The sequence below is a fragment of the Chanos chanos genome, chromosome 9 (assembly GCF_902362185.1).
Source record: "Chanos chanos chromosome 9, fChaCha1.1, whole genome shotgun sequence".
Taxonomy (NCBI): domain Eukaryota; kingdom Metazoa; phylum Chordata; class Actinopteri; order Gonorynchiformes; family Chanidae; genus Chanos; species Chanos chanos.
The window spans coordinates 11449674-11465015 of NC_044503.1; the positions used below are offsets into that span (position 1 = coordinate 11449674).

General features: G+C 41.7%; 2 protein-coding genes across 2 annotated transcripts; both read right to left on the bottom strand.

Annotated features, from left to right (window-relative positions):
- On the bottom strand, window positions 1–2353 carry snpha (syntaphilin a). Its single transcript, XM_030785663.1, has 4 exons — window positions 2310–2353; window positions 1882–2010; window positions 1452–1601; window positions 1–1315 (listed from the first exon to the last, which is right to left on the bottom strand). The coding sequence occupies exons 1-4, from the start codon at window positions 2351–2353 to the stop codon at window positions 1–3; spliced, it is 1638 nt and encodes a 545-aa protein (XP_030641523.1).
- Window positions 2354–6292: 3939 nt separating this feature from the next.
- On the bottom strand, window positions 6293–12552 carry rad21l1 (RAD21 cohesin complex component like 1). Its single transcript, XM_030785191.1, has 13 exons — window positions 12406–12552; window positions 12125–12260; window positions 11870–11969; window positions 11373–11476; window positions 11075–11185; window positions 10476–10580; window positions 9830–9967; window positions 8572–8795; window positions 8175–8268; window positions 7629–7789; window positions 7339–7443; window positions 7088–7162; window positions 6293–6481 (listed from the first exon to the last, which is right to left on the bottom strand). Exons 1-13 carry the CDS (start codon window positions 12550–12552, stop codon window positions 6293–6295), a joined length of 1689 nt encoding a protein of 562 aa, XP_030641051.1.
- Between the last annotated feature and the right edge of the window lie 2790 nt (window positions 12553–15342).

Below are 15342 nucleotides of genomic sequence, written 5' to 3' on the forward strand. Positions count from 1 at the left end.
TTAGATGGGTGTGGCACCACTGGTCCCTGTGGGACCTCGGCCGCGGGCACTGCCCATCCGACGTAGCGAGTGCAGGGCCACGGCACAGCAGCCACGGAGAAGAGAGCCCATGTGGTAAACAGGCATGGTATCGCGCTGGGCACCACGGCAAAGCCAAGCTACTGTTGGCACCACGGGTACTGCCACAGCCAACAGGTCAATCAGGAAATAGCGACTCCAGTGGCTCCTTTGGGGTGCAGCCTGCTCCTCCTCTTCCTCCTCCTCTCCCTCTGTACTGATACCATTTCTTTTGTGCTCTTCAGACACCTCCACCACCACAACCTCCTGAGGCCCTTCCCCAGGCTGCAGCCTTCTGGTTGGTTGCTGGAGCTGCGGTGTTGTAATGACCGCTGTTATCGTGGTGGCAGGAGTTGATTCCCTGGTACTCTCGGAAGGGAAAGCCTCTGCTATGTAGGAAAGCTGAGCTGGGGATGTGGCGGTGGAGGGCGGAGAGAACGGCGTTGACTCCGTCAGCATAGTGTCCACGGCACTGGTTGCCGTGGTGATCATGCTAAGCTCCTCACCTCCACCTTCTTCAGAGATCCAAGTGATGGTTGGGCTGCAGGCTTGCGATCTAAAGCCCGGCTTGTCGCTGACCTCATCTGCTGGAGGCGGGCGAGGAGGGGGAGGGGGTGGGGGAGGGCTAGGGCAAGGAGGCGGCACCTCCTCCTGTGGGAGGTGCAAGAAGAGATGGTGATGCGGCAGGTAGGCATGTGCTATACAGCTACAGCTGCTGTTAAAGGCATGGCAAGGTCGGCTGACGGGCAGAATCGTCTCCCCGCTGCACAGCTTCTCATACGTTGAGGACCGTGGCATGGTGGGCTGGATGGGTCTGAGATGCTCTGAGAGAAGTGCCGCCTCCAGAAGCAAGTGGGTGCATCCATCACCTTTGGGTGCGGCCACTTGGTTGGTGGATCCTGCCCGGTCAACGACCACGTTCCCATTATGTTCGGCAGGTGAGGGCGTGTCGCTGCTGAACCTGGTGAAAGTGGTGCTGCGGGTCAGGGTGTGGGCCGGAGAGCAGCCGCAGGAGCGGGATGGACCAGGCCGGGATCCCATTCGGCCTGCGCCCAGCCCGCCCGGATTATACTCCTGTTGGTTGGGATCTCGAATACCCAGGTTGGTCCTGACCGTCTCTACAGCCTGCTGGAGCTGACGGATCTCTTTCTTTGCCTCCTTCAGGGCCAGCTGTGCTTCGATGCGATGACACTCCTCCTCAATCCAGTCCTCCTGCATCCGTGTTAGCTGCATTCGCAACTCTCCAATCTCTGAATCTCTGAGGGGTAAAGAGGTCAGTGAGCATGTGTGAGGAAAATTCTGCGCTTCATTTGAAGCTTATAGAAGGTCTTCTCTGTAACTGAACATCATAGTATGCTGTTGTAATGCCCCAAATGCAGCTGACTGTTACTGACCTGTCCTGCAGCCTCTCAACGTTTTCTTTCAGTCGGGCGCGTAAGTGTCGAATACAAACTTCTTTCTGTTGCAAAGGCGTGAGGTACTGCTCTGGAGGTGGAGGACGTATCCCGTGATTACTGCTGCAGGTCGCATACTTTGCTTGACGTCTGTAGCAAAAACACAGATGTTAATTAAACAAATGAAAAGTTTCGATTAATGAACAGAGTGAGACAGTCACAATGTATGCATGGACATGGAAAGATCTTGAAAGAATTGTGAGTCATTTATTGCTTTCACTTGAGAACCTTGGACTGTAGGAGAAATTATTTTCGGAGCAATGACGTCTGTTCCATAACCTACTTCTTGATGCCATGTTTAGATATTTGCCAAATCTGGAACATGGCTCTGGTGGAGGAGGTTATTCATCAGTCTTTAAGTTATTCTCACCTGGGAGTGACTGGGTGAGAACGGGACATGGGACTGCAGTCGCTGGCTTTGCAGGTGGATGTAGAATAACTAGAACTGATGGACGAGTCCACATAAGACAGCCTGGTACTACCAACAGTAGTGGGCCGCCTACAACAAAACCAGTACACGCATAAATAATACATTCAAATGTTAACACCTCTTGTACACCATGCATATGAAACAGACAATTATCAAAACTTACTAAGATATCACCAGTTTAATTGCAATTAAAAGTATTTATTTGTGACACAAACTTGTTAGTAACATGATTAGACTTGACATTTGGATTTATGTCAATGTCAACCTGACATTTTGGATTTAACTGGAATTAAAAATGCGTATTTCAAGAAAGATCATGGCACTAATAACTATATGTGGACATAGAGGTGAAGGTAGGGGTTCAGTACCTGCGAGATCCTGCAGAGGGCCTCCTGCTTGATGAGAGAGACATGAGTGAAGACCACCTCTCTGTCCCCAAGACGACAGCTATGTAGACATCTCAGCACAAAGTTCTCTTAAACACAGATAACACAACAGCAACTTTGAAAGTCTGAATTACTGAGAATCTACGCATGCCATGTATTATATTGTTTGTGGACATGTTTTAAGAGATGAAAGTGATGAAAAGAAAAGTTCAGGGTGACACTTCTAATAATGTGGAAATGTATGCGTTTTCCCTCTTAAACGTTTTGAATCACGCACTGTTCAAAGTGACAGGTAAACATGAGGAAACTGTGTTTTAAGATCGGTCAGGGTTGCCTCGTAACCTTGCATCCCAGGCATGATCCTAAATTGGGAATGACATTGTGCTAGACTGTAACCCAAAGGCAAGCACAAAAGAAAATGTCAGAGAGAACATTTTGCCAATACGTCATATGTGGCTCAGCTGTCGCCTCATTGAAAATAAAGGAGAATAGAAAGGGGAAAAAACCCACAATGAACAAACCCAAGAGACAAAGACATACACACAGAGGCCAAGCCAAAGCTTTCAGTCTGCATAGACACATTTGCAGCTGAAGCTCATGCTCCTTCACACAAACACACAGTGACACTGATTAGAATGCCAGAGTGTGTTAGTGTATCTCTGATTGCTGTCCACACTGATGTAACTGGGATTTGTCAGAGCCTTTACAGATACATTAGAAGAGAGAGAGAGAGTGTGTGTGTGTGTGTGTGTGTGAGAGAGAGAGAGAGAGAGAGAGAGAGCAGAATTTACAGTCACATACAAATTACGGCTTTTTCAGCCTATCCCGTGACTTCGTTTCCAAAGTGTCTCTGTGCTTTCAAGCTCTCACACTCTCCATTTTATCACCTCTAAATAACCTTGCTGAAAACGTCTGCATCTTTTTAGAGCTACTCAATGATCTAAGCCTAAGGAATAAAATTTTTTTTAATGTTGCAAATAGAATTTTTTAAACGTTGCGAGACACAGGCATACAGTATTTGCATGTAAGCCTTTTCAGTGGTAAGTGACTATTAGCTAAAAACAGCAGTAATCATCTACATCCGAAAGAGACTGTCATTCCCATAGCTACCACTGAATAATGCATGCTAAAGAATTTCCCACAGTGCCCTGCTCTATTCTCAATAATGAGTCCGAATTGATAGAGCAGTAAAATGAAGGGTTTATGGGAACTAGCGTGAATGGCATCAAAATTGTATCAGTGGCGCAATCAAGCTGATACACATATTATTACACAAAGTATATAATCAAGTCATTAGCTCTGAGTTCTAAATTTAAGAAAATCTTTGGACCTAGAATTATTCTCTGTGTTTATTCCCTTTTCAAAGCTTGCTTTTATGTATGCTGTCTATGACATAGGAAAGGAAAACCTGTTTTTTGTTTTTTTTTTTCATTTTTGGCACCATTGTGTTATCAGCTTTTAAGTGTTCCAGTGGAGTTTGATGCATTGATTGCGATAGTATGGTTTCAGCATTCAGTTATTCTATGAATTCACATACTTGGCTGGAAACATTTAGTGTAATGAGAGCTAGATCTCAAATAACCAAATCTTGGTATTTTTTCACCGTTGTTTGAACACAATGATTAACAGATTCAAAACTGGCAGGCCTTTTCTTAAATAAGCTGCGTTTTAAACACTATTTTGTTGCTATTTACAGTATTACGCAGAGATCTGAGAAATATTTTGAGCCCAGTTTCTAGGACTAGCAGTATCCATCTCAGCAGGTTTGCCTCAACAGCAGCTGAAATGTCAGCACTACCAAGTACTATCACCTGGCAGAAGAAACAACCAGCAGTGTATTACCTATTCACCTACAGGATCACCTGTAATGTCACTGTTATTTCTGAATACAGATGAAAGACACACCCACAACAGCAAGAAATATGAGGCACCCAGGAAATCATAAAACCATCTGTTTTTATCTAAATGATTTGCATCATGTACTCAATCTTTGTCCAAGTTTCTCTGTGTGCACTTCATATAAAGATAAAGATAAGATGAGTCAAACTGACATTTTGGGTAGATTTCCAAGGAAGTATTGAATCTGTCATTGTGCTGAATCTGTTGACGTGATTTCTTATACACACAAGCATATTAATAAACTTTGCTGTTTCTATGACTGTTCAAGTCATAGATCTGGTCTGTTGCTTTATATGTAAGTAAGTGCAATCTAAGTGCTGGCAGACCCTCTACGTAATTGCGGTCTAAAGTGCTCGGCCTAACATTGGACCAGGTATTGCAATGATTAAAATTTATTAGCGGAAAAGTTCTGATTAGCACAACCTTGGCGACTGAACTAAAGTTTAGATGACAGCGAGACCGCAAATGTACATCGATCACTTTTGTTTCAGGTTGACAGAAAAACCTGTCTAATTTCAAAGATATCAGTAGCTATGAATAGGAATAGGTCGGCTCCAAGCTGGTGACGTCATACCGAAAACGATAATGGTCCCAGTACAAAGGTAACCTTTGAGAGATTGTGTAAGTGGCATTACCAGACAGTAGTCAGCTCACCTGCTTAAGTTAATGTATCCACGTATATCATGTTATGATAGTATCGCGGACCGCTGTCTTGCACAACTACATTAAACCATAAAACTATAAAATGCCCAATACCAAACTGATACTCATTGACTTCTGGGTTTCAAAACATAGAGATCACTCCTCTTCTTGAAATTGTGTAATCATCCGCCATAAAGTGAACTGTAATTATTACAAGACTCATCGAGCACGATAACGATGGCTTTATGTGTCAAACCCCTTCTCGGAATAGATACGACTATTAATTACAACTGTTATGTAACTGATTATGCTGATTATTATGCGTTTAGATAACAGTTGCTGTATTGACAATTCATTCAAGTGCCCTATATACCCAAGGCTTGTCGGGATGTCTGCTGTTTCTTGTGCAGAATGGTGTCGCTCAGCAAATTATTATAATAGAGTAATTTCAAAAATTAAATGAAAGTTAACAACAAAATAGCTTACATATTCCAGCTTTTGCTGACACCAGGTACGCCGTCCATGACGACTGATCAGTGATGCTGGCTCATTGCCTATGGCCGGACCTGTGGACGAGTCATCGATGCGTGTTATCATTTGTGCTTGTTGGTTACGGATGCTGTTGAGAGAGTGTGCCCTAGCTCCAGCTTTGCTATAGCAGATTGAGGCAACTGCGTGAGATGCTGCGACGAAGCGTCTTAAAGTCACAGTTACCTCCGTAAGAGCTTAATTAGCTTAGTCGAGGAAACTTTAATACGGTACAGAAACAAAATGTTCCGCCACACAACTTGTACACAGTCTGCTGTTGATCGCCTTTTATTTGGGAGCATTTAACACATAGGAATAAGCATTATGTTAAGAACATAATTAAGAACGTATAACTTAAGAACTTTAAAGGCACAGACAAACGATATAAGAATTCAGAGTAAGACATTTCAAAACCTTTCCATATACAATTCGAGTATCAGAGTTCTCAGAGTTCTGACAGACGATGTCATTACAAAAAATATTAATTTAAATAAATAAACAAATAAATGAAACACAGTGCAACAACCTCTCTATGACCACAATAAACTGCAGTCAAATTAAACACAAAATGTGCACGACACACGAGACTTTATTAACACAACATTCTAATTCATGGTATGAATAATATATATATAATGGTTTTGGCTGTGTTGAACAGGGACATATATGTAAGTGGGTTATCTCAGCTTTCGAACACAGTCAGTCAGTTCTGTGCTGGGTCACAGAATTCATTGTGCACTGTTGTTCTGCATGACCCAGTTATGTGAGTCAGCCCATACTAAGCAGCCAGTACGGACCTGAATAAATCTGACATACACTTGACTCCTTTGGGTTAATGACAGCAGATTTAAAAGCTGGCATGTTTAGGTTTCTTCCTCGATTCCCTGTGGTTTGATCTAGAGCTGGTGAAAGCTGGGACCTGCTGTCGCGATGATATTGGCGTACGGTGCATTCTGATGCAGGTCTAAGACCTGCTGTTTCTTCAGCACCAGGAAGCAGAAGAATGTGGTAGCAGCATACAGACGAGTATTCCTCTCACAAAGAGCCTGCAGGCTGAACCCGTCATCGCTGGTGATGCTCTGTCTCTGACAGACACAACAGAAATAAGACAACCAATCAATATGAACACACTCACTTTCACACACACACACACACTCTCACACACACACACACACTCTCACACACACACACACACACACACACACACACACACACACACACACACACACAGAAGTGGGCTTTTAAAATGACACAACTCTAATTCTACCTATAATTTATATTTTACTTTGAAGTGAAGAAGCTTTAATGTACATCCACTTTATTCATGATGTGAAGTCGTCATTTAATATTTCTCATCCATCCATCAACTCAGCTATTCACCTGGAATCAGTTTGATTCTCCACTGACAAGCAGAGAGTTTTAATGGCTGCTGGCGTTTTTAGTGTAAAAATCACTGAAAGTGGATCAGAGATATAACCTGCAATCTGTCTCGTTTGATGGAGTTTAAGCTTTTGTGTGTTTGGTTTCCAAACCCACACGTTTTAATTTCACCCCGTCTCTTAATCCCAGCTCCCACGTCCTTAAATCCCTGTCCGGAGCGTCTGCAAACGTCAGGCCTGATCCAAATCGAGCCAGCTGGCTGATAGGCGATGAAAAGCTGATGTTTTGATAGGCATTTGCCTAGTTCTTACTTTAAGAGCCTGAAGGAGATTGTGTGCTCGACTGGTCATTCTCCTCTCTTCAGCTTCCTGACTGTTCAGCACAGACTACAGAGTTAAAAGACCATACAAGATCATATATGATGTATCTCGGACATAGTTTTTACGGACATAGTTTTTATCCTCCAAATCTCAATGTAACTGGTGTCTGTGTCCCTAAGCATCTATGTGAGAAAAAGAGAGTCTCTGTATGTGTGTGTGTGTGTGTGTTTGGTAGGCATTACCTGCGTCTGCGTTGGCTGTATCTCCCTCTCCACTCCAGATGGATGAACCACCATGGAGTCCTCAGAGAGAGGGTCTGGAAGTGAAACCTCCTGCTTGTTCTCCTCCTGAGAGACGAAATATTAGAAACAGGCACGCCAAGATTCCAGGTGGGCGGATAACAAAGAAGCAAATATTAGAATATTAGAGAGAGAGAAGGGTAATCAGAGAAGGAGAAAATATGACTGCTTAATGTGAAGAGGACAGACGTTCCTCAACAGAGATGCTGCGTTTCAGTGTTTGATGTTCTTACAGTGGCTCTGTCCCCGAGATGTGGCAAGTCTGTGTGGGCGAAGTTGGACTCCAGGCAGCTGCTTGCCTCTGCTCCACTTCTGTCAGCAGCAAGAGATTCGTGGAGCTGAGTCAGCTCCTCTACAGGCAGCCCACTAGTCTGACTGTCAATAACACTCACACCTACAAACACGCAGAGACAGACGAGTGTGGACATCACACAGGCACACACATACATGAACATAAAGACACACACACCCCCCCACACGCACACAAACACCCACACCAGACACACAAACACACACACCACACATACACACACATACACACACACGCAGACACACCAAAGCACAGCTTGCAATTCAATTCTGTCAAGTAACAAACGAGCATGACTCATGTCCTCATGGTTTTTTTTTTTTTGTCACAACATAAATATGATAATTTTATGACTTCCTCTCAGATTAGTCCAGAACATTCCTGTGTTCTTTCCTGGCTCTACAGTCCAGCGGTTCGCTGACTGTGCTTTTGGCTGTGTTTTGTTGGAGTGCTTTGTGTGTGTGTGCCCTACTCTCTCTCAGCTGATCCCTCATCTCCTCAGGGTCAGTCTCCTCATCTGCTCTGTCGGCACTCTGTCTCCCTGGAAACACGTCTCTGGGGAACAGCTGCACGGGCAGAAGGGAGGATGCTTACACACCACGTACTTTAGTGACAATGCTGTCAGATTGACTCCCTGACGCCTCACAATCTCTCTCTGAAGTCTCCGCTGCTACATGTACATGATTCAAGGGAATAAAGTTTGTGCGTTTCTTTACAATTATGTCAGAATATTTAAGAACTGCATGTATATACATTATGCATACACTTAATATGTGTACATGTCCCTTGATATGGCTGAGCATAGCCTGTGTGTGTTCAGAGGTGTTTTCAGTTGTGAACACGAGGTCCAGTAACTGTCTGTCGTTTACCTCTATGAGAGCAGGGTTAATGACAGGAGTGCCGAACTGTTGGAATAGTCTGTCTACTCCTCCGGTCTCTTTCCACTCCGCCAGCCGGCGGGTGGGGGGAGCCATGTCCAGGGGGGCTGTAATATCTGAGCAGTCCAACAGTTGTCTCCTGATGGCCTCGTTGGAAAGCTCTTTGGTCTGGTCCACTACCAGCTTCCTCTTCCTCTTCTTTCCCCCTGAGGAAGCTGATAACATGACACGCACTCATTAAATCATATTAATCAGACACAGTAAAGGCCGATTTTAATGTTCTCCTCACGGTGCTACCTACATTCATTATAATTAGTAACACGGATGAGCAAAATATAATAAATGCTTATACTTTCATGTACATCTGCACTGCTACCAATGCAAAATGTGTTGAGGACCTGTCTGTCAGAATCAGTCACACAAGGAGAGACTGAGATGTAGGATAAATGTCTATGTGAGCAGGACTTTTGTGCAAATTACAGGCGGTGAAATAAATTGCTCCTATTACCTCCCCTTGCAGCCTGATTTTGCCATCAGAGCTTTTAAACATAATCTTTTGTTCAAGGTCAGATGTTTTGAACCCAATCCACTTCTAAAAGATAGGCTTACACCATGCCTCCATCTTCCCAGCGAAGTCTTTGTCAGCGCAATCTGCAGTTTCACTCCCTTTGTACTCATTTACCTTCACTCCATCTCTCACACAATCCTCTCTCTCTGTCATGTACCTTTCAGCTGTAAGTGAACTGCTAAATTTGCTATCAAAGCTCATTAGCAGCTTGCTAGATTAACTGATTCAATGTAACGCAAGTGTTTAATTGACAGGCGCATCCATCTCTTCAGAGTTTGCATTTTCTTCCTCATCACTAAATCTTAAAATATCTGTGCCTTTAAGCCTTCACATATTTATTAGGTAATCTTGACATGTGTTATGGTTTAAAATAAATATGTACAGAAAGATGTACATATTTACAACTAATATTCCACTTCATTCTGCTATTCCAAACATCCCTCTTCAGAAATGTTCATCATTTCTCCTGTGGCAGTGCGTTTATGAATACATTCATCTGTGTCCTCACACCATAATGGCAGTTATAGAAAAACAACTGTGTTTTTATCAACAAAACACAGCATGGTGAATTTAGGAGGCAATGCATGAGATCACAGTTAGTGGTAAAAAGCCTTTAGACAATTTCTTAGACACCTATCCTTCTAATAAGCATAATCTCGTGGCTGTTGATGCGGCACTTACATGTCACGGTAACTGGATCAAGAGCGAAACCCTCTGCCTCATTCTCCAGCAAAGTGGTTTCATTCAGCGTTGCTGCGTCTACAAGAGGCTCTCGATCAGACGCGGCTGAGTGAGGTGTCGCAGGCTCTTTGAATTCCACTAATAGCAATATGGCAATAGACAGTTCACAGCTAAAATGTTTCAGTCAAGTATGATTAATAATATCTTACCGATAATCACACCAAGAATATGGCAGGTAACCAAAAATGATATGTAAAAAAAAAAAAAATCCAGCTCATGAATTACTTTGATCTGGTTTAAGTATCCAAGAGGATATCCAAGCTTTGGTAACAGAATTATCAAGGGCAACTCAGAGTTTTGCCAGACTTGTCACAGTCATGTCTTGGTTAGAAGTAAATAGTCCCTGTAAAAACATGGTTGAAGCACTACTTTTAATGACCAGAGGGGGGCATCACAGTATAACACAATGTACCAAGTTAAGCACATTGTGCACGTCTCACATACTGCCCTGCATACAAAAACAGAGAGGATCTCTGGCTATAACTCACATGTTTATGGGCGTTAAATCCACAGGGAAAGGAAAGGAACTCATTTATTGAGGCTTTGGGGGCTCATACACAAGACAAATAACACAAATCAAAATTACCAGCTGCTTCCACGGCTGTTGGAGGTGGCGTAGCAGGCAGCGCATTCAAAGAGCTACTGAGCATGTAACCCTGTAATGTTTCCTCAGTAGAGCGTGCAATAAAATCTGCGAAGGTGGTAAGAAACTAAGAGCGTTATTCAGTTTCTTCGCGGAGTCAACATTTACACTGAAATGGAGTGAACACTCATACGAACACTTTAGGTCTTAAGCTGTAGCTCATACCTATGAAAAAAAAAATAATAATAATGTTTAAAAGAGTGGTGGCACTAGATTTTTTAGTTGGCATTTAGTTTACAAGACAGAGTCAGAGAAGAGAGTGAAAACTCTGAAAAGCAATACATTTTCTTGTTAAACAGATGAAAAATGTATCACATTAGCAAAGCACTTGAAACCAGTGGGAATGCCCTGCATATACATATAACATACATGCCATGTCCTAAATTTAGCAAATGTAATGTAATTTGTCATTTTTTTAGAGGGGAGGGGTGATTGATGAAGTGTTTCATAAACATTGCATGAAAGATGTGAATGTTGAGTATGATCGGGTGCTTGGGCCCCAGGCCTTATTTTAAACAACGATATACAGAGAGTGTCAGTACCAACTAGGTCAAAGCCAGTCCCTTCATCACCAAAGTCATCGCCATGCAGCCCAAAACTATGGAAACTCATGTCAAATGTACCACCGCCCTGATGGGACAGAGTCTCCTCTCCTATAAGAAAGAAGGAAAGAAAGAAAGACATACACATCGACTCTAAGATGAATGGCTTTCAGTGATTTTAAAGATTTCATATCATATCCAAATAAATACAAAAAAATAAGATATGGACTGAAATGAAAAACAAAACAAAACAAAACATCAAACAACCTGGAGATAAATGTGATGCCTACAAACTTACCAAGGTCTTCCACAGTAAAGAGTCTGTTCCCAAAGTCCTCTTTGAGAGTAATGTCCTCTATGCGACACTGGTTCAGTGAGAAGTGATCCACCACATCAATGGCACTAAGAAAAAGACATTAATTAAAGGATAACACAAATTTTGCTTAGGACAGAAAAACATATAAAACATAGAGGAATGTGATCACAACCAAAGAATATCAGAGAGTTCACATTCATTCATTTTCTGAGCCGCTTATCCTAATTAGGGTTGGGGGGGCTGGAGCCTATCCCAGTGCTCTTTGGGTGAAAGGTGGTGAAACACCCTGGACAGGTCGTCAGTCCATTGCAGAGTAAACATTAAAATAATAATAAAAAAAATGTTTAATTTAAAGCAGATGGATGTCTGCTTTAAGTGAAACACTGGAAACACCTTGAAAAGGACGTTACAATTATGAACTGAGCGAACTTTTTCAATGGCGAGTGAGGGTGAGAAAAACGAGTAGGAAAAGAGTATACCTGGGATCAGGCAGTTGAGACTCAAAGTCAGTGAAGTCCTCCGGCAGTGTAATTGCCTTAAATCCAGCCTCCATCTCGTCTTCTGGCAGATCAGTCTGTCCTGGAGTGACCACAACAAACAATGGACAGATCAGTGGTGATGGTCCAGTGCTTAAACAGCCACGTCAGTCTAAAATCCTGACAGTATTTCTAACAGTCAAGGTATTACTTCTAAACATAAAGTGAAAATTTGACCATGCGGAGCGGAGCAGAGACCTGGACGAAAAGCCACTCTGATTTTGACCACAGCATCACTGCAGTCAGCAAGCAGGTATTTGGCTTTCCTGGAGTAGATTCGCACCACACCCAAAAGAAGGTGTCCGGATGTCCGTAAACCAATCTTTAGGCCTATCTGTTCAAATCGCAGTGCAGAGAAACAATTAAACGTCACTTTATAACTTAAAAAGTAGGCGCAGAAGAAACACTCACCGCGTAGTCAAAATTGACTGAAACGAGCTACCAAGAAAAACAAGAAGGTGGACAAATATATCTCTAACCTTAGGGGAGATGATGTCTTTGATAGTTGCCTCAAGGTTACACTCAAACACATGAGCTTTAGATATTTTCCTTTCCCAGTGGGCTGCTAACCAGATCCTGGCTAGAGGCCCGCGCTTGGAGGTGAAAAGCTGCGTGTAAAACATCATTGTGTCCGACTACAACCCTTTCACTTGAGACGTTCAGACAGTCCTCACCTAGACGAGAATGAATTTTTCTGCTGTAAACGTAGTTCAAGTGTCTGATAGTGGTAATGAGGACATTTGTACTACAGGTAAAAGCACACTGCATATTAGCATTGCTGATAGAACAGTGATAGGAGAATTCACTTGAAGTCGGAGCTTAGCTATGCCTCATCCACCTTGTTTGGCTCGTAAGTAGCTAGCTTACTGGATTGGTTCATTTTTTACGAGTTAATTATAGTACCCAAATTATTTTTTGATTTTCTCGAGTAATCACAGTCCATAGTCTATGATACACTTACTTTATATAAGACAAGACAGGACGCATAGGAGCCAGGAAAGCTAGGGAATTAGAACAAGCTGCCTCCACAATTTACCGCTGGTTAGCTTCCTCATGAACTCAGCCACCACATTATTATTATTATTATTATTATTATTATCATTATTATTGTTGTTGTTGTTATTATTATTGCTGGTTTGTTTGGTACATAAGAAAGAAGGGCTGTCCTGTTAGTAAAGTAACAGGTGGTAATGGAGCTCGTTTTAGCTTATTTTGTAGGCGACCTTCGTCACTTGTTTTACCGTAGTTTCGGTAAAAACCTGGGCTACCTTTATAGAATACCTGCAGTACCACTTAACACACGCTATTCTTCTGTCTTACCCTTCTCCACAGCTATAAGGTCCCTTTTACTGAAAGTCGGGTAATTTGGAAAAGGTTTACTATAATGAGCTATCTTTACCCTATGAGGTAATTAAAAATCATAACACGCGCATCCCGCCCTAATGAGTGCGAGGGTTTTTTTCCCCCCGAAGACTGAAGTTTTCCGTTACGCAGACTGCTAGCGAGCTATTAGTTTATCATGCAGGGAATCAGGATGCGGGATGGAGGCACCCCACTAGATTTCAACTATTATCTACTATCAAACACTTAAACTATGTTTTTCATCCAGTTTGATGAAATCGTGTCACGTACAGTTCAGCAATCACTGCATTTGTCAGCTGAAAGACCCATAGAGTGAATCAAAGGATGATTTTGTTTTTATTTTTATATATTTGTTTTTGCTCAGAAGAATCTCGTCTTACAGAACCGAAGGGAATTGATTTAGGGTCATACATAACGCCTGTGATGGCAGTACTGTAGCCCATTAATTACTGGCAAAGAATGTACTGCAGGTAAGTGAACAACTTCACCAGTGACAAGACCAGACAAAAGTTTTGCAGTTTTCATAGACATATTAGCACTTGTCTCACTGCCACCCACTTGGATCTTTTCCCCAAATGATTTCCCAAGTGATTTGTAAACAAAGTGTTATATAATTAGAGTAAAAAATCCGAACATTTTCCACAGTTTCTGCAAAGTACAAAATATCACCTCATCCCTCCCATGTTTTAGTTAAACACGTCAGATTTAATTATTCAGCCTACTCACCAGTCCAGAAAACAACATTTAACCGTCTGGAGATAAATAGCTCTGGTAGTTGTTTCCCAGTTCCTAGTTTTTATCTCTAATTTTTGAGCTCTGTTTTCTGCTTTTGAGATACAGTGAGTAACCTAACTTTCTGTAAATAGCAGATGCTGGCAACAAAAATATTAATTTCTTGTATTTGGGTAATTTGCCCTTGTTTTCTTACACAGCAATAAAGCAGAGCTTAACAATATGAGCAGAACAGTTATGGTGACATAATGTACTTTTTTAGATGCTGTGTAGCGGCAGGAATAGTACGAATAACCAGAACTTAAAAACAGTTCGTTATTCACACAGTTTGGAAACAAATGAAAGGATAGTTACTCGGAAGAAGTGGATGATTCACATTTGAATGTAGAAGTTGTGGGAAGATAGATAGATAGATAGATAGATAGATAGATAGATAGATAGATAGATAGATAGATAGATTGATTCCAGGTATAGTTTCCTAAAAACAATAAAGACAACAGCTTCACAGATTCACATAACTTTGCATCCTTGACTGATTTTTGAACTGTACAGGTCAAAACACAGCAGTTATCATTCAAGTTATATGAAGAGCACTTGTGAACATAAAAAAAAACAAACTCTGCCTGTTATTGCTCAATGCAGTGAGATAATGAGGTAAGTCAAGCAGATACAACTTAAACTAAATACAACAACTTTACACGGAAGCATTTTCTGTTTTTACCAGTTTGGGAAAAAATAATCTGATAGACTTTGCAATACATAAAATAAGTTATTACATTAGAAAAATACAACTAGAACAACTGTGACACATATGCTTTGAGATCTTAATGTAGCATCCAAGTCTACATTATGTATATGTTGAAAAATGACGAATCCCATATCATGACAAAATTGTTGAGTATATTCTTAATTAGACTCTAAAATGACACTTGAAAGTTCTGTGCCCAACTGTACACTAACCCCTTCATTTTATCCTAAGGATAATTTTATATTAAGTGCTTTGTAAAAAACAAGCAAACAACCCCCCTCCCCCAAATTTTTGTTTTGTTCTGTTTTGTTTGGGGTTTTTTTTTTACAATTTTTTGGTTATGGTGTGACACCAAGCCTTTTCAGTTAAAAAAAACTACATATCCCATTACTGATACTTGAGCTTACACTGAATGAAATGTTTCATTAATACCTAACTAACTGCTGACTGGTGTGGATAATTACGAGTGTATCTTTGTATTAACTGACAGTTTTTTCTGGCATCGTTTGTTTTGCTGGCTTACTGTCTCTGGGCTGCTGTCGTTACTTCTGAATGTTTTTTTGTTTTTTTTTAT